General features: G+C 36.5%; 1 protein-coding gene across 1 annotated transcript in view; it reads left to right on the top strand.

The window, feature by feature from the left end:
* Window positions 1-19,920, top strand: part of ROBO1 (roundabout, axon guidance receptor, homolog 1 (Drosophila)) — a gene marked incomplete at its 5' end in the record, with an annotated part of 114,032 nt that overhangs the window by 37,902 nt on the left and 56,210 nt on the right. Inside the window, 7 exons of the mRNA XM_010135390.1 lie at window positions 9,730-9,738; window positions 12,289-12,413; window positions 14,328-14,499; window positions 16,970-17,175; window positions 18,534-18,615; window positions 18,784-18,952; window positions 19,049-19,215. Coding sequence (XP_010133692.1) covers window positions 9,730-9,738; window positions 12,289-12,413; window positions 14,328-14,499; window positions 16,970-17,175; window positions 18,534-18,615; window positions 18,784-18,952; window positions 19,049-19,215 — 930 coding nt within the window. The remainder of the gene's footprint in view (window positions 1-9,729; window positions 9,739-12,288; window positions 12,414-14,327; window positions 14,500-16,969; window positions 17,176-18,533; window positions 18,616-18,783; window positions 18,953-19,048; window positions 19,216-19,920) is intronic.

Here is a 19,920-nt window from a genome sequence, read left to right on the forward strand (position 1 = left end):
AGGGAAAAAAAAAAGATTTATAGTTGCTTCAAATCTGTATAGCATATTTTAATAAATAACTGCTTCTCTGGTTTTTAAGTTTTTAAATGGAGTTTTATGGTTTTTTATGCAGAGACTCACAACAGTGACAGCAATTGCTTACAGGGAAATAACACTTAAAAATTTTTGAGATTCCTTCCTGCAATTTAGTACTTTGAAACAAGGATTTGAGACAGATGTTTCTGAGCAAGTAGAAGAGGTCCAAATAATTTGGAGAAACTTTACTATAAAAATAAGATGAAGCTATAGGCTTTCTCTTGCTGAAAGGGTTTTATTTACTCTAAAGTTCTTAAAAAAATCTACCTTTTAATCACTCGCTGAGAATTTAAGAAAGTAGATTTGTGTAGCATACTTCAGCACTCAATTAAAAAGTAGCAAAGAAAATCTGAAATCTCTATTCCAGTGCCTGCAATTACTTAAATCCCATGACTAGGGAAAAATCAATTGGTTTTGTACAAGGCTTCACTGTTGCAGACTTTTATTTTGTGACTGCTGTTCTAAAGATAGTATTTCAATTATTCTGTCATTGGAATAGACAAAGTAGTGTTTTACTACAAATTGCTGAGTTTGCAGATTTTCTGTTTTATTTATAAAATTAAATAGAGTGCAAGGAATAATAGTTTTCACTGGTTATGCATTAAACAGTATTTCTGCTTTATGTTCATTCTGAAATAAACTCAGGCTTAAATTATGCTAAACATCCATAAAAAGGTAACACATACTTTATTTTTGCCTTGTTTATAGCCTGTAAGTAATTTTCATAAGGACTATATGGTGATTATAGTGCACTCTCTTATTTTTGTTAGCTTACATGCATCATTAAAATCAAGTCGTCTCTGAATTAGTTCTTGACCAAAAAAAAATGCTGACTTACAATAACAGTGCCTTCAAACATTGTTTTGATAAGCTGGTTTGGGTACCGTTTGTTACTATGGATTATATTTTGTTTGAACCCTAAAATATTTTATTGTTTAGTGCTCAATAACACTCAAGAACTGGTAATAAAGTATCTTGCAGTCTTTATACGCTAACTAGATCATTTAATAGGCTCTGTATCAGAATCCACCAGTGCAAGAAAAAAGCAGCTTCTTCCAGTTAAACTGCTAAATATCAATTATGTTCACACTATTCTCTGCAGGAGCTATCTATATGCTCCTCTTGTCCCTATGACCACACATTAATTCCTGAAGTTTTAAGTATGAAATAGGATGAGAGGATTGAGAAACAAAAACCCAAAGCTGTCTGCATGGACATCAGGCTGCTTGTCTTGTTCTCATAAACGTCCTGTCCTCTCTAAATACTGAAGGGGATTCTGGTCTCTTTTCATCTTTCAGTGACATAGTAAGAGCCTACTTGGGACTTGCATCTCCTCGAATTAAACAGCCTCTCTTTTGACACAATTAAGGTAGCACATTGATATTCGTGTCTCAGTACAGAGGAGGAAGTCACCTGAGTGTTCTGCTGTGCTCTAGTCTTCTACCAGCAAGGTCTGATGGCCTTTTCTGTACCTCTTCCTTCAGAGGTCTTGGGTGCTCAGATCTAGCCAGATTTCTTTCCTGAAAGAAAGACTAAACCTCAAAACGTGTTTGCTAATATCCCTAAACTATTATAGCTGCAGCAACACTTTTGTTTCAGACTATTAGCAATTTTTGGGAGTACTATTATCTTTTGGCAGATGTAAACCACTCCTTCACTGTATGAAAATCAGGCAGAGTGTCTCTGATTTATTTTATTTTATTTTGGCACACCGTGTTTATTTCTTTAAGCAACTTGTGTCCTTTTCTATTTCCATCACAGTAAAAATTCCCAGTACTATTCTGTTGTGTCTAGAATTCTTATATGTCAATTTTAACCTGTAACTAAAATTGCTAATATGTCATGGTTACTTCCCTGTCAACATTATTAAAAAGTAAGTTTAGATATTAGTGTCCCATATGTAGAACTGATTGTCTCTACGTGGAAGTTGTGGTGTCATTGTGAAAAAAAGTCCAGATTTCTTCTGAAATAGTATCTGTTTCAGTGTATTCCTTACTGAGTATTGCATGCCCAAAATAAGCTTTTGTAATGATCAAAAGTTACTACGCTGTAGAGATTTATTGTCCTTCCATTTATAGTGTGTGTTCGGTATCCATTGATCATGGGATTTTGGCCACTTTTCACAAATAGCTTTAATTTACTATAAGAAGTTTGCTATGGTTTTCAAGTACTTCTTTCCAAGAAGAAAACCGCTATAATAAACAGCTGGGGAAAAAAAAATCCACTCTGTTTCCTTTTCAGCTCTACTATCTTTTACTGTAAGTAAAAAAATGCATCAGGAACCTCCTAAGAATTCTTCAAATAGTATTCAGTTATCATAATCTTTTTGTACTTCTCCACAGCTTATTTAAAATTCATCTATCTTTTTTAGTCTTTTAAAAGGCTTTAGTATAAATATTTATAGCCACAACTTCTTAGAGTGCAGCAGTGCCCCAAATTACCTCAGTTCTTTTTAAACACAAGGGAAGACAACTCTTCTCCAAAAACAGAAGCCTGAGGAACAGGACTCCACAGTTTACTGCATTATTCTAGTTTTAAAATAGATGGAATTAGACTTGTCCTAAGTGTGCTCTCTGAATTGTGTTGGGTTTACAGAATGATTTAGGAGGACCCAGAGCAAGGAAGCAAGAGGAGACACTTGGAGAGGAACTTCTATAAGACTTTAAATCCCTTTCTCGCTTTGTCTTTTAACCCCCATATTTCATATTTCTCTTGTCACCTCAAGGCAATGACTACAGGATTTATAAACATTTTAAACTTCATACTACATGTATTAACCTGAGAAATGCTACCTTTTAAAACCACATACAGAATCTGTTTCTGTATTTTTTATTCTATACATAGAAATCTTTATTCAATCCTGCAGAAAGAGAGATTGTGAACTTTACAATTTTGTAGCTAGTATCAGCAAAATCAGTTGCAAGTAAAAAAATCTGTGAGTACATTTTACACACTGTTTTCTACTCACAAATTTTTGCAGTAGGTTCCTCCCACACACACATACACTAACACACACACACTTGTGTAGTCCTTTTCATCTTGACTTTTTAAACGTTTTAAAGGGAAGGTTCACTGGCCTGCTGCAAAGCAGACATTCAGAGAGTATAGTTCCTTGACTGAGACACAGCTGAGAGAGAGCTAGATTTTACTGCCCAGCCCCATCAATTAGAGTGGAGTAACGAAACACCTCTCAGCCTAAATTAGATCTCAACACGGCCAGAAATCCATAAGGAGTCAATATCGTTTGATAGCTCTTGAAAACAGCCAACAAAAACACCCAAGCAGAAGGCTTGATTAGTGCACCGATCTTGTGTGGTTTATCAGCAGAGGGTGGTGTTTAAGCCACCAAAGAGAGTAGAGAAGCTTAGTGACATTTGAATGCCCTTAATGAAACCAACAAACTGTTGAAACAAATTGCTTGTTGCTCCCACCGCAAAGCTGAAAAGAGATTCCTTCCTGCTTGCTGCAGAAGGGAGGATTGTTGATTTTGAATCCATAGCACTTTCTGGAGTTGGCGTTGAACTGCCATGCTGCATGTGTTGTGACATACGTGTTTCTAAAGTCATATCCTCGCCTGTGTCTCTCCCTGGTATGTGTACCAGCTCTATATGCATTGACATGTTCTAGGCTTTGTACGGTCAGCACCAAGGAGATGTACTTGCCTTTTTTCGTTGTCAGACCATCTTTCTCCCAGAGCATGTTTGCTCTCCTGAGTACACACAGGTACCTGCCCTTTTTCTGTGGGTACCAATTCAAGAGGCATAAGCTAAATCCAGCCTGCTGGACACGTGCCCTGTGCTGAAAATGAGAGAATATATTCTGCCCTGCATGGTCAGAGTGAGTGCCGTGGTGACATGAATACCACAGGTTTCCAGACTGCAGCTGTCCTGCGGCTGCTGGCTCAGAGTGCAGCTGGGTAATTGCACAGCGAGCAGTGCAGCTGGCAGCCCACCAGTACCCGAAGAGAGGCACTTCCGTTAGGGCACAGACTCTAGCCAGCCTGTTTCTAAGTTACTGCCCAGCATGTGACAAGTCTTCACTATTCAGACAGAAAAGGGAATGTGGGTCAATTGTAAACAACAAACAAATGAATAGAAATTAAAAAAAAAAAGTTGTTGGAATGTATGTTGAGGAACACAGCAGCTAATTGATACTTGTATTTTCTCCTTATTAACTTTAATGTGCATAAACCTGAAACATTGTTATGGGTTTCTACATTTCCACCACTTCTAAAGGTGATCTTACTATTAGAACTGTTTTTCCTATATACTCAGACAACCTCTTTCTTAATTTCATTCTCTTTCTTCCAGTACCATTATAAAAAAATGATTAATCTGTTTCTTTTCAAGTTAGATTTCTATTGCCTTTGAAGCTGCCATAGTTACTTGTTCCTTTAAATTTAAGAAGTGTTTATCTGACACATCCACAGCAAGCCAAAAGAGAATTTTTCCACTCATCAAAAATGTAATAAACCACAATCACTCCCTTGCTGGGATTTTGGAATTACAAGTCATCGCTTTTGATTCAAAACGTCAAAAATCTCCTGTAAGCATTTTGCCTCAACTATATGGCTGCAGCACACTTGACACCAGACCTAACAGTCTTTCCTCAGAAGCGTATTCTGCTCAGTATCATACTTTGTGCTCTGGGACTACGAACTGTGAAAGCATTCATGGCGAGTAAGGGTGTCCTAGTCTTGTTTTACAAGGATGTGAATTTTAGCAGAAAATTTGGGAAAATATGAATTATATAATTATATGTGTGTCTAGACACCGAGAAGTGACACCTGAAAAAAGAGACACTGATGAGGATGAAAAGCGATACAACCCTATTCTTTTGTAATGTACCTGGTGTTATTTTCCCGTATTTTTCACAGGTTTAAAATATTTCAGGAAGCAGCTGTATGGCACCATTTTTATTTTTTCAATACAAGAGATTTTGGCATGTTTTGCTTTTTTTTTTTTATTTCTCTGTAGAAAGAAACACTTTCCACAAATGACTGCAGAGAGATGTGCATATGAAGGATTTGGGGTGCTTCAGATTGCTTTGATAAGAACAAAAAGCCTACTAATCACTCAGTAAGAAATGAAACATGGCATTGTCTTAAACTATCTCCCTTAATAATAGTTTTTGCAAACCACCATCTTAAGTATCTGGTAGTCATGTTGCAGAAAGACATTCAACGATCCTTGTTCAGGGACTTGAAGGTAAAAAGTAGTTAGATTTCAGAGTTTAGCAGGCTTAGCAGTGAAACATATTTGTGAAGTTGGCAGCTCTCCTAGCTGAGTTTTCCTTTGGAATTAGGGAAATAATTGGAAAAACAACATCATCCAGAACTTTGTGGGTTTTTTGGTTTTTTTTTTTTGAAGGAGTGAATTTGACCAGTTTGCTAAACGTACTCAGACTCTCACTTGTCCTCTGTATGTAACTAGTACCCAAATTCTCTGTACCCACTCATTTCAGGCAGAGGTTATAAATAGTGGGTTTCTCACCCACTCATTTCATGCTGAGATTATAAACAGCTGAGTTTAGGCATTCTGTAGAACTGCAATGCTTCATGACAAATAATGTATCTGTCTCTATACTCTTCGTGATGCTAGCTCTGGAGGTTTTCTTCTCACTGTCTACTCTCTATCTGGCCAGCTGCATTCAGAAATGCCTGCTTGCAAGCTCCACCTTTTCTCCCAGCGCATAGGCTTATCCCCTCTCCTACCAGTTTGTTTCTACAGGCACTTCCAACCTCTGCTTGAACTGATATCAATGTATCACAAAATTAATTGAAAGCAATCTAAATTTCATTGTGACTGCCATTTCCTAGTTGCATGACCAAGGATTTATACAGGAGCTAAAAACTGTATATGAGCTTGATTGTGGTGTGTAATTATTGGCCTGAAGATTGGGACTGTTTCTTTTCTCTGGTGTAGAATTACACTTTCTTGCTTCCTTTATAATATCCTCTATGGATGTCAAGCAGTCCTTGATGATGTGAAGATTTTTATTTAAATAATCAAAAATTAAACATACTGAGCTTAAATTGAAAGTATTCATCTTGTGTCAGTTGAATAACAAGGTATCTTCTGAGCACCCAAAAGGTATTGATAAATAGTAATAGTCAGAACAATAATTAATGGGTATTTAATATGCAGAACAAAATACTGTTTATCTCAGTATCTCAAAAGCATGTTGTTAGTATAAGTGAATGAAAATTTCCATGATTTTTACTCTCTTTGAGATAGCTAATTACTGTCACAGCTTTCAAGAATGGGCTACTTCACGTTTATAGCTTGTCCAATATCACACTAAGAAACAGACAGAACCCTATAGTATTTAATTCTGAATATGAGGAAACTAAGGAGTTACAGAGAAATGCTAGATCAACATCTGCATTCACCTTTGTGCGAAGAATTACAAAATGTGTTTGTTGAGGTCTCATGTATCTCTGAGGAGGGGCTGAGAAAATGGTGCTTGCACAGCTTGGAGCAGAGGTGGCTTTGTGGGGCACATTAATAGTAGTTCCCAACACCTACAGGGAGGTTGTCAGTAAGACAGAGCCAGTCTCATCACAGTGGTGCATGATGGGAGGACAAAGACAATGGATTTAAGTTGAAACAAGGCAGATCAAAGTAGGATATGAGGAGAAATTTCTTCACCGGGTGGATAGTCAAGCAGTGGAGCCAGTAGTCTAGAGAGGCTGTTTGTTCTCAGTCCTTGGAAGTTTTCAAGACCCAGCTGCCTCAAGCCCTATGCAACCAGGTCCAATCCCATAGCTGACCCTCCTTGAGAAAGAGGTTGGACTAGAGACCTCCAAGATTGCTTCCAACCTTATTATCCTGTGACCCTTCAGTACTACATCTGTCAAATACAATAGTTACTTTGTTAATATCAGGCAACTATAGTAGTCTGTACTTTAAGTCTTAAAAGTGCAAATTCCTACTCCTGTGAGTGGAGGTAGTGATACCAACAGTCCCAGCGAGGTTGATGGGATTGCTGTTAAGAATAAGGCATTAAAAGATCCCATCACTAGTCTGAAAACCACTTTTTTATTCAGTGACTGGACATGTCTTCTGTAAAAACCCTCACAGATCAAGGAAATTATTTGAAAGGCAAAAATACTAGTCCTTTGGTATTTGTGGTTTTACATGCTAACTTCCTGTCTTTACAAAGAGGTTATTCCCCCTAGTTGCCGTGTGAAACGCCATGATTAACACTGGGAAAATTAACTTACTTTATAATTGAAAGTGCTGTCAAATAAAATGTGCCACAATAGAGGAAAAACTATTCTCAGTTTTAGTAACCTTAGATATCAATAGGATGTAAATTAAACTAAAGAAGTGGTCTTTGTTGTAGTTGTTGCTGTTATTGTCATTCTTTTAAACCACACAATGTCATTCTGACAGAACTGCTTTTCTGTGAAATTTTACCCTTTATCCTTGTCATGGATTTGCAACCAATGTGGTGCCCTGTTTCTACAGGGATTTATTTATGATTCATGTATCAGTATGTGTTATGTATCATATGTCAGTATCATTTATATTTTTACATGTGCGCAAAAAAATACTTTTACTTGACAGTGTTACTTTTGACCTAAAATATCAAAATATTGGTAAAATACCAAAATATCTGGTAAAAAGAAAGGGGGAAATTCAGCACTTACAAGTTAACTTGATTTGTAGAAATACAAGTGGGCAACCAAGACAGGTTTCTATTTGTTGGAGATTTTCAAGTGATCTTTCTGTAGAGGGCTTACGCAGCGTTGCACTGCTGCCAAGAAGGCTGAACTTTTCTCTTTTGGCACTGCTTGAGTAATGGAGAATTAGTTTGGAGTTACTTGCTCCATGCAAGAATTGCATCCCATGAAGTCTCTTATCAGACTATTTCATATAGAATGTGAGTTGTGTTTTATAGATAAGCATTTCCAGTTTCAGAGCAGGTCAGACTGTAATGACCAGTTTAGTAGAGAGCATTTCAGTTAAAAAGGAGTGGTTACTGGGTAAAATATTTACACGCGATTGAAAGTAGCCAGGAGCTGTGTCTAGGGGATGAGCGTATTTGTCTCAGGAATTCTTGTGTATCATCTTTTAGCCGCTCCTCTTACAAATCATAGACTTGCAGATAATCTGAGCAGAATAATGGAAGCTGATTTTCTCTTTGAGAAATACTGAATCCACACGTAAAGAAGGCTAATGTACATCCAGAATGCTTATTGAAACTCAAATCTTTGAAAAGTAGTAATTTCAAATTTCTCTGATTGGGGTTATTTCCTTGTAAAATGTCTCTAATAGCATAAACCTGAAATTCTTTTATACGGTCTAGTTTTGGCGCATTCAGTTGCAGCTTCTTGGCTTCATCATGAACCAAATTCCAGCGTTATATCTGATTCTGCTTCATTTTAATAATACACCTGGAGTCCTCTGTATTTATCTGAACAGTAAGCCAGTATTGCTCATGTCTAATGAATGTTAGCAGACGATATTGTTAGTTTCCTCCATGTGTTTTATCAGAGGATGGTCTATGCAGATGCTTACGTATTCAATATGAAAGTGTACCCTGATGAACAATAGTTGTTTGACTCTCAGCCTAAAGTGCTAAGACCAAAGTGTTGAAGGGCTTGGTATTCGTAATATGCATTTTTTAAAATGATGTATTTTTGGACTTTTACTGTAATTATCTTATACCGACTACCTTTTTCTGATTGACTTTTTTTTGTCAGTACCTGTTTATATTTTCAAAATGCATGATTTCTATTTTCCATCTGTTCTCTTAATTAGTGATACATGGTTGAAATGCCTTCTAACATGTCTTTTTTCTGTAAGCAAAGTTAGCTTGCCAGGATCTGTGCCTTTTCAAAGGTCATGAAAATTTTAAACAAGGAAATTAATACGAGATAATTTACCACTGACAATTCTGTTGAAAAATCTAGACCTTTGCAATGAATCTCTGGTTTTGAACGTTGTAGTGACATTGAGGTTTAGTGTGGGGGGAAGAAGAGGGTTAAGAATGTTTTCAAATTAATTTTAATTATGGTTTAGTTTGCATTTGCCGTTTAGTAGTGAACATTATGGTTTTGATACAATGATCTTATACTTAAGAGATTGGTGTGTGGGCTAAATGCCTCAGCATATTATTAAATTTTTAATAAACTTGCTTTGTAATAGCTGTTAGCCTCAGAAAATACTTTGTAGATGTTTGGATGCTTTAGAAAGGTTGTAAATGTCACTGTTCCATTTCAGCAATGTTGCAGATTGATTTTTACAGGAGATTGCAAGTTAATTTTACCATGGAAGGCTCTTGATGCAGAGAAATAATGATATTACAAAAAAAAAAAAAATTACTCAAGGTTACACAACAGTTCATTTGAAAGGCTTGGAGTAGAACCCAGGTTGCCTGATCATTTTTCAGTCTGTTGCCTGTTTTTTTCTACAGCCCACTTTCAGCATTTGGTAGAGACTTCTGCTTAAAAATTAAATAAAAAATGTGCAGTTCAACATTTTAAACCTGTTTTTCATATATCAGAGTATACATGTGCTTTCTAAGGTCCTTACCAAGGGTCCTTTTTATTTATTTTTTTTTATTTTTGCTTTATTCTTTGCTTTGTTTCATGTCTATTCAATTTTATTTATTCCATGTTTTCTTTTTGTTTTGTTTTTGTTTTAGTTGTGTCTGGTAAGTTGAAATTTTATTGGCCATCTTCTAGTCATCGTATCACTGTGACGGGAACTTCTCCTCCCCTTCCCATCCATCCCCTTCCATGTCCTTCAACCAGTCAGCTCCCATCTATTACTTGTTATTGACAAGACACATCGCACAGAATAAATTCTGCATGAAGTATGGGTAACTTAATGGCAAAGAGAAAGGTAATGGGTTGCTAACTTTCTGTCTGTTTTTACATGATGTAACGAGTCAAATGCTAATGTCTTCTTTCTTCAGTGACTGTGTTAGTTCAACTTTGAAGTGTTCTTTAAAAAATATTTTTGTTTTAAAGGTCTCAAGGATAGAAATTGTTCTTTCCTTAAGTTTTAATTCTTCTGACATTGAAGTCAATAGGATTTTTATTATTTACCTTAATGGCAATAGATTTAGAATAATACACATATCCATAATCCATACACATATATATTTTGAATATTATACATACAAAATACTTATGTAGAATAATATCTGGAGGAACATATACCTATTTAGCTTTTATAAATTTTACCACGGTAACCTGAAAGATTGAATTTCCTCTCATTTTTTTGTTCAGAAGACCCTGAATGGTTATCTTCAGGTACTAGAATCACAAACATTTCGCTATTTCTCTGACGGTCGCAAGCATTTTAACCTCTTTATAGGTGTGCCCATTCTCAAGTTCAGTGAAATCTGAAACCTGATGAATCCTGTGCACTAGCACAGGATATACAACCCTTCGGTTCCATTTTGTGTGGCTTCTGTCACAGACTAGTATAGAACCAGCCAAGCCCTACATTTAAGTATATGCTAAATTTATTCTTGTTATTAGAATCCAACAGCATAACAAAGGTGCTTCAACCTCATCTCCATTTTCCCCATCATACCATACAACCCTGTGGCAAACCCCCAGCAGTTTCACCTTCCATTCTAAATTAGACGTGCTGTCATGTCAAAGTCTTTCCACATCTTCTTCCAAGGTATCGATTGAACGTTTCAGAGATGAATGTTTTGAAGTCTGCTAATTACTATAGGTCAGTCTCACCTTCACTTTGGGAATAGCTTATCTAAGGAAATTCTAGGAAAGTAGCATTTGCATCCAAATTTAAATAATAACATATTGTGCTTTAAAGATTCTTCCCGAAGCAGGAGGGTTGTAGGAAGAGTATATTCTAATATTAACTTGGTAGGGAACAACGACACAAGGCATGAGGAACAGATAACTGAAAGTATTCTCCTGCAGGAACACTGAAAGCAGCGTTTTTTAGAAAAGTTTTTTAATGTTATTGAATTGATTCGAAATAAAGCCACAATTACTTGATGCTTATAAAACACGTTGAGTGTTGTGTTTAAATTACATGATTCACGCTATTTTTAAAGGAAAATCCTGTAAATACAGAAATGTTTGAAAGGAAAAAAAACCACATCAAAAACATTTGAGCTGTTAAAGTCAAATACAAACCACCCCCTTTATTCTCAACCCAAAGAAGAGGGAGAGCGTAATTAGTTTTGGACAAATGGTCAGAAGGAATTTGGAAATGAGTAAGTAAATGGACTTTCATTTAATGCATATTTTTCAAGAAATGAGAGTTAACAGCCTATAAAAGAAGCTAGACTTTTTTTCTGTGCTAGCGCCATCAAGAGTTCCGTTGCTGTCATCTAAGCTGATTTTTTTTCTAATTTGACCAACATGATTTTTGTACATTCTACTTACTACTGGATGAAGAGATTGTTGAAGCCTATATAAATCAAGCAGTTTGGATAATGCTGGCAGTATTTATAATGTTATGCTGAGCAGATGTTTCAAATTTCCCTTCATTTGCATATATATTTTGTTTGAACATACCCTTGCCTATGTGAATGAGGAAGACATTTAGCTCTGCTGTTCCTTTAAATTCATTCCTCTTCAGTAATTGGACTGAAGATTTTAAATGGTTATGATTCATTCAATAGTATATCTGGGACTTTTGACTTAAAATTTTTTTGAGACCTCAACTACATCAAGTCTCTTAAATAAGTGATTAAGGGCTTTTTCTCTCCTCAGCTTTCCTGAATCAAAGATGATGACTTTTGTGCATGTATCCCTGAATTCATAGTTACTCAATGATGTTTATTGCAGCCCTTGACAAAGTGAAACCTGTGTGGCAGTTGTCCCTCTGAAGATTTCTCCTGCAGCCCTACCTCTCCTTTGAAAACCAAATTGTAGCAAATTTGTTTGTACTGGTGACTGTTGCTCTGCAAGTTGTCTCATTAATCTGTGGGACTTACTTCCTTATGTTAGTGGTCAGTAATAAAAGCATGGGATGCACAGTCAGAGTTTTAATTAGGATGTTCAGCCACAGAAAAGATGATCCGAGTGATTCTGAAGCTGTGGCTGTTAGAGACTGATGTGGCTTTGTGCTGCCCCTCCTTACTAAACAAACATAACTATTCTGGTTTACACCATTTGAACTCAGTAGGCAAACTGTGCTTTCAAATAGGCTAACTCTGGTCTTCTGATAGTAGTGTGATTTTTTTTTTTTTTTTTTTCCGGTACTTTCCTTTCAGAGCCTCCACAGTTTGTTGTAAAGCCTCGAGATCAGATAGCTGCACTGGGGAGAACAGTGACTTTCCAGTGTGAAGCAACTGGAAACCCTCAGCCAGCCATCTTTTGGCGGAGAGAGGGAAGTCAGGTAAAAAAGCTTTCTGTCCCTTCTTCCTGGCGATTTCTTGAAGAGATGATGTCACATGAGAGAAAAAAAGTTTTAATTGTTGGTTTAGAGATGTGGAAAAGAGTTCTAGAGCTTGGAGATGCTGAATATTTCTACTCTACTTCAAAGTCCCATGCATCCTAGGTGATGTCAGCATTACTAGAAACGGATATCTATGTTTTATTCAGTCTCCCATTTTCTCTATGGATGTAAAAATACATCTAGGAAACAAGTAGAAATATTCCATATTTCACTGCTATGAAAATCTTTTTCGTCTAACAGGCAGACCTTTTGAGAGATGAAGAGATGATTAACTTTGAAGTGTGTTTGAACTCGCATATATTCCCAAATTTTCAGAAAGTTTGGCTCTGGGTTTATGGTGCAGTTCTTAGTTTGGCATGTGTTTGTGTCTGTCTGGTAAACTAAACCATTTGCTTTATTGATCTGCACAGGACTCTGGTTTGGGACTAAGGAGGTCTGCTTTCCCAGTCAGTGAGTTGGCTGACAGGTCGTACTTGAATAGGTTACTTTTTCTCCCAGCTTCTATATTTGAATGGGAGGGAAAAATATTTTCAACTTCTTTGTAAAGGATCATGAAAACCACTGGATGAAACACAATATAGCACAGCAAGAAAATCACTGTTTTTCTTTCAGAGCCATCTTTTGAAGGAGGGATGTGACACAAAGTATTCTTTATTGGAAGGAAAGAAGGAATATGGGATTCTGTTTTTCCTGTGAAAGAAGGAATGAATGGTGCAGTAGCATATGACAGGATTCTTTGTGTTACAAAACAATAGGCCAGAGAAATTGAAAATGCTTAAAGATTGGCTTCTTTAATCCATTTGCAACATTTCTGTCTAAATACCTAAGTACAACTAGACTTCTAACCAAATTTAGATTATAATCTTCAGTGGTTTAAGTATGCCAGTGTATTAGGTTTGTATTTTTGTATGGCCTGGATTTTTTTAACTTTTTCCTTTTTTCGGCCAACTGATGTCTGGTACATCATTTTTTACTCCGCTGAGTGGTGACTGCTTGTGATGATTGAGGGAGCTGAAGGAGAAGGTCAATTAATAGGTTTTGCTGTACTGAAGTAGAGGATCTTGTGTCCCATTCCTTTGGATGATTTTTGGAAATGCAAAATGAAGTTAGGCAATAAACAGAGATAAAAAAAAGCCTCTGTGGCCTTAAAGTATTCTTATTCAAAAATTGTCAGCCAGAAGTAGAAATTTGGAACCAGTATTTTTTTAGCTCACAGACTTGTATTATTTTGATTGCAGTTCTGATTTTTGACCACTGTTGGTAAATAGTATGTACTTCATACCAAAACTGTCTAAGTAGAAACTGTCGTAGGATATAATTCTGTATTACAAGACTCATTATAGATGTAGAAACTACGATTAGAGAGACCTAAACAGCATCTCTTTTTAAGAAAACCGCTCCATTCTTAGGAAGGCAAAAATTAAAATACAAATAAGTAACCCAGCATCTGTGTTTAAATGAAATAAATAGAATGCCCTGGAGTAAGTTCAACAAAAGGATTTTAAAGCAAACTACTTAGGTTCACCACAGCTGCTTGCACCATTATGGTATCTGTACATATCGCATCTTGCTACTGCCTGCTAAACTTTGTGTAAAGTCCAACATTGACCATAGTTAGAGCAATCCCAAAAGACTTAGACAATTATACATGCATATCTGCACCTTTTTTATCACAAAAAATCCTATAGAAGCTATTCACATTGTGTGTTAGACATGCTTAAGATACGAAGAACAGAATGTTTTAGGTATAATGTGAAAAGATGAATTTGTTTAGATATGTTAAAGTCAAGATTGTTGATGTTTCAATCTGTTTAACCCTTTTCCCTCACGCTTTCTTTCCTATACATCTTGCAGAATCTGCTTTTCTCATACCAGCCCCCTCAGTCATCCAGCCGATTTTCAGTTTCCCAGACAGGAGACCTCACTATCACCAATGTCCAGAGATCTGATGTTGGGTACTATATCTGCCAGACTTTAAATGTCGCAGGAAGTATCATAACAAAAGCCTACCTGGAAGTTACTGATGGTAATGATACCTTTATTTTATAATCATCAAGTTTTTATTTCTACTTGAAGACAGTAGTGACATGATATGACACTACTTTGAAATCTGCTTTGCATAAATGCAGATTGCATGTGTCTTTGAATATAAGAAGTCCTGGTTTGTCCATCTCTGTCAGAGGTTTAAAATTTTGGATATTGTGTAACACTGTATTTCCATTTTGTATTTAGTAAGTATACTTCAGATTATGGAATTTTGTCAGATGTGTTAAATTATCTGGATCTTTTTTAGCTTCCCCCACCAGAATTATTTTACCTTCAGGTTGCTTTCTGCCTGGCTCTCTGTCCCTATTGTTGTGTTTTTTCTGTTTTTTAATATTGTAGTATAGCAAGAATAAAACCTCAACCTGTATGAATTGAGTAGAATAACTTACAAATTAATATTAGTATACATTCCTTTTTAGAAGCAGTTGGGAAAAAAATTACAGGGAGCATGACTACAAGCAGTAAGATATGTGAATGGGGGGCCAATTTGCCAATTACCTGAAATACTTATTATTTTTAATAGCAAAGATACAGAAGAAAAATAATAATTTTAGCACTACAGAAAAGGAGGATAAGTGCAGTCTGTGGAGAGACTTTGAGAGTAGGGAAGCTATTGTCTGAGAAGAATTTCCGTAAACTAGGCCTTTGCCCTATAGAAAATATAGAAATAATGCAGTACTAGAAACATGCAGTGAACCTGGAGAAAAAAAAATGTTTCTTTACACCCAGTCGATTCAGATTGTTTGGAGGAATAGGACTGCATCCTTTCTGGTTTCTCACAAGTGGTAAGCCACATTACTTGATCCACTTTTATCCATTTTTCACTGGGGAGAAGGCCATGGCAAGGTCAGAAATAAATTTATAAAAGAAAATCAAGAAAATTGAGAGGTTTTCTGTAAATGACCTATGCAGCCTGAACTTGGGAAAAAAAATCACATTAATTTAAATATATTTCCTTTATATGGCTACATACTCTGGATTGATCTGATGGGTAGTTTTGTATAATATCTTGGGACAATATTTTTTTGATACTTTTATAAGAAGGCAGGATGATATCCTGGTATTCCTGAAGGTAGCAGAAGCTGCCATCAACTTCAGCATCACTTAAATTAGCCACGGATTTCAGTGGAATTAGACTTTGCCTGTAGAGCACAGATTGGTCAGTCTCTTATCACTGATAACTGTGAAGCTCTTTACAAATTTGTCAAAGCTGAATGAGAACTATAAGCAAAGTTTTACTGTCTGTGCAGAGAAAGATACTAATGCCCTTGCAGTGCATTGCAACAGGTTGGGACAAGATGTAAAGGATAAATTATGCAGTTGAAAACGCAGAGTATCATTTGAACATGCAAATGAAGTTACAGGAGCTGGAATTCAGGAAAAAAAAAAAGGAAGTACTAACACCCTGTTTGTTGTTATGAGAAGTAATTTAGGAATAGCTGATGCTCACAAATTGTGAGAACTTCAGGTTTATACTACCTAACCATTCTTAAAGTTACATAAGCCCCCATGACACCGCTCAATAGATTTATGTTGTTTAAAGTTGTGGCTGTTTTCAGATAATCAGTCCATGTCATGTTGGATGGTACAGGTAGACGAGGTCACTGAAAAACAGTAAGATTGCTTTTAACTGTTTCTTTGATTATCTATTGGATAATGGGAGAAAAAAAACCCAACAACTCACGTAGACAATAATTCTTTTTTCTGTGAGTACCGAGACTGCTTTATACCTTCCTGTGCACAGCTGTTAAATAACCCATCTATAACATTTAATCTTCATTGTGAGAACGGTGCATGAAAATTGATGCAAACACGCTGTAGGATTCTCTTTGAAGTCATATTGACAGATTAAGTCATCATAGAACTAAAAGCCAGAAACTACTGGAAAAATATTTCTCACTTGAAAATTTTTAACGTGGTCCAATTCATTAGCTTTGTGGTTATTTACCCTATTGCTAGGCATCTCCCAATTAAGAAACAGGACCAATTTTTTAAGGAAGTACATATTTGTCAGATTATCCCCTGCCTGCTTACATCCTTTTTCTCTGTCTTTGAAAGTTGAAAATACGAATTCTTTTATATGGGCCTGCTATATGCTAGAAGATGAACAGGGTGAAATATGTGGCGTGACAAGGAATTTGTGACGTCCTTTCTCGTTCCATTACCACTTTATAAAGGCATTGGAATTAGAGAATGCCTAGCAGATACCACTATGTAATATGTAATGATTCTCCACTTTCTGAAAATACTGTGTTGTATATTGTTTTAAAATTCTGTAGCTGTGCATCATTATAATGCACCCTGCCCTAAATAATGTATGCCCCTGACTTTAATTACTTGTTTAGTTGTCTTTAGTTTGTTTCAAAGCCTCAAGCAACTGCTGTTGCTTAGATGATTAGAAAATCGCTTCCAGTTGCAGAAATCTCTTTCTTGTTTTTTTCTTCTGGCAGTGATTGCAGACCGGCCTCCCCCTGTCATTCGGCAGGGTCCTGTGAATCAGACTGTAGCTGTAGATGGTACTTTAGTACTGAACTGCATGGCCAGTGGCACTTTAATGCCCACTATCCTCTGGAAAAAAGATGGGATCCTCGTATCTACACAGGACTCTCGCATCAAGCAGTTAGAGACAGGAGCATTACAGATCCGATATGCCAAGGTACCTTGAACTGGCAGATGAGTTTTCTCATCGTTTTTTTCACTTTGTTTTTTCATCTCTGGGCACTTCAGACGTAGTAAATTTAGCATTAATGAAATGTTAAATAAATGTCTTAAAATGTCTGATACTTCATGCTTTCAGATAGTCCATTCTTTATGCTTAACACCTCTGCTTTTTCTGCCTAGGGCACATTATTTCAGATTTCATAAGGAAAAATGCTTTCAAGATTATTTTATTATTCAGATTATTAATTAAGGGAATTATTTCATACTTAAAACATGAAGGGGAAAGCAAAAATGTATTTCTGTAAGACATATCCTTAAATTATTTGGGCTTTAGCAGTCATGGATTAACGTGGTCTAATTATTTCAGATGTTTATAAAGAAAACTTCTAGCATACTGCAGTAATAGAGACATTGAAATGCTTAACCACCTGTCAAATACTTGGCTTTTGTGGGGAATTACAGCACGTACCTGGTCAGAATTGCTCGTTGTGCATCACACGCTGTAAAATGTTTTAAAATATTGTTAACTTTTAGCATACCAGCTATTTTTTGCTATCTTTTCTGTAGTTTGAAGTGTCGTAATTTTTTTAAATTAGGCTGAATACATCACTTCACTACGTTCCCTAGAGTTGCCCTGTTACCAGTTACAAGTTACAGTGGTTTAGAGCTTGAACCTCTGATTTTTGAGCACTTCCGTTCAGCTCATCTCCTGAGTCTGGGACATTAAGAGGATAGCATTTCTTTTGGGGAAAAAAAGAAACTCTTTTGAAATGTGATTAAGTCACATATGGACAAATAATCCAATGCTCAGAACTGGATGAGAATAGCATATGAAGATTGCTTTTTGGGTCTGCTGTAGAGTGAAATTTGTACTACCCAGGGAACCCCATGTGTACAAGGCCCTGTGCAATATTAAAGCTTTGTTTCAAGGATTACATGCTCTTCAGTGCTTCAGTCCAGACAAATCCCTGGGCACTATTTAGGCAGAAGGTTGACAGTTGCATGGGTTCTTGTCATCTGAGCTCCTTCTCACTTCATTTGTTAGAACCTCTGCAGAGTAAGGAATAAATGCTACAAGAATTGACCTTCAGTTTGTTCATTACAGAATAGAAATTAAATTAGAATCTGTAGCTTCTCCAGTTCTGAAGAACGAACGCTTAGAAATAAGTATCTATTTTCATTTTGCAGTACATGAAATCATCACTTCTAATGGAAGAAGTTTCTGGTTCGAAGTTTTTGCAGCCTAATACGTTTATCCATATTCATGGGGGAACATAGAGAGCTGTAATTACTTTTCTAGCTCACTGAGTGCCTGATTGTTTCAAATATTTATTCTTTTCTTTTCTCACTCAGCTGGGTGACACTGGTCGGTACACCTGCGTTGCTTCAACCCCAAGTGGTGAAGCTACATGGAGTGCATACATAGAGGTCCAAGGTAAATCAATTATGGTTTCTCTGCGTGAGAAAATATGTAAAGGAAAATCAGAAATTGAAATGCAGAAGTTTTCTGACTCTGTCATAAATTGCCACTGCTGATGTGAACAGCATTTAGGTTACAGCTGCTTCCTGTCTGTACTCAGCATTTCTCTCTCTCCTTTGTTAGAGTTCGGAGTCCCAGTGCAACCACCAAGACCCACTGACCCAAACTTGATTCCTAGTGCTCCATCAAAACCCGAAGTTACAGATGTCAGCAGAAATACAGTAACATTGTCTTGGCAACCTAATTTGAATTCAGGTGCAACACCAACCTCTTACATAATTGAGGCCTTCAGGTATATGACTCTCGTGATCTTGTTGTACTTACACATGTATAATGTGTTGTTAAAGAAGTACATGCTAACGTGCTGTTGTGTGTGTTTTATCCTTAGCCATGCATCTGGTAGCAGCTGGCAAACCGTAGCTGAAAATGTGAAAACAGAGAGTTATGCAGTGAAAGGGCTAAAACCTAATGCAATTTATCTATTCCTTGTGAGGGCAGCTAATGCATATGGACTAAGTGACCCAAGCCAAATATCTGATCCAGTAAAAACTCAAGGTAAGCTTTTGATACTAGACTTTTTGGATATCCCCAGTGGCTGTCACAAGTTGACTGAGCAATACCAGATGCAGGCATTCTGGTAGCTTTCGACTGTCTGCCTATCCTACCTATAAAATGCGCTAGATAGATAGTAAAATACAGTGTTTAAACTAGCAGAAATAAACTTTTATCTGTGACATACATAGGCTCTGAAAGCTTCATAGACAGTATATTGCATTGCCTAAGGGAATCCTGGTATCTCCTATCCAAAGATAGTTTCATCTTGCAGAATACCTTGTGTTAACAACAAAGTGATTTTTTAAGTTATCATGCAAATTCTCAAATTCCAGGAAAACGTTATTATATGTCCAGTGACTCAAATGAGGCTTAGGGCTGAGACAGAGAGAAACAATGCATAATCAAAGTTGGTTTCTGCTGCACTGGGAAACAGAGAAGTTTGACATTAGAAGGAATTGGGCATCATAAGCCAGTCAAGAAGAGGTTTTAGCAATGTGTATTTCAATAGTACAACTGTCGAAAGTAAAGTAGTAATGGAGACAATGCTTACAGATAGCCAAGTGGAGGAAAAGGGTGGGTAGTAGTGGATGGAATCATCTGCTGACTCCAGCTATGACTGAAGTCCAACTATGGACTGAACTATGTAAAATTTAAAATAACTTGGTGTTCACTCTAGGAAATAAATGACACTTATGATGGTGTGTA

Source organism: Buceros rhinoceros, unplaced genomic scaffold (genome assembly GCF_000710305.1).
Source record: "Buceros rhinoceros silvestris isolate BGI_N320 unplaced genomic scaffold, ASM71030v1 scaffold1414, whole genome shotgun sequence".
Taxonomy (NCBI): Eukaryota; Metazoa; Chordata; class Aves; order Bucerotiformes; family Bucerotidae; genus Buceros; species Buceros rhinoceros.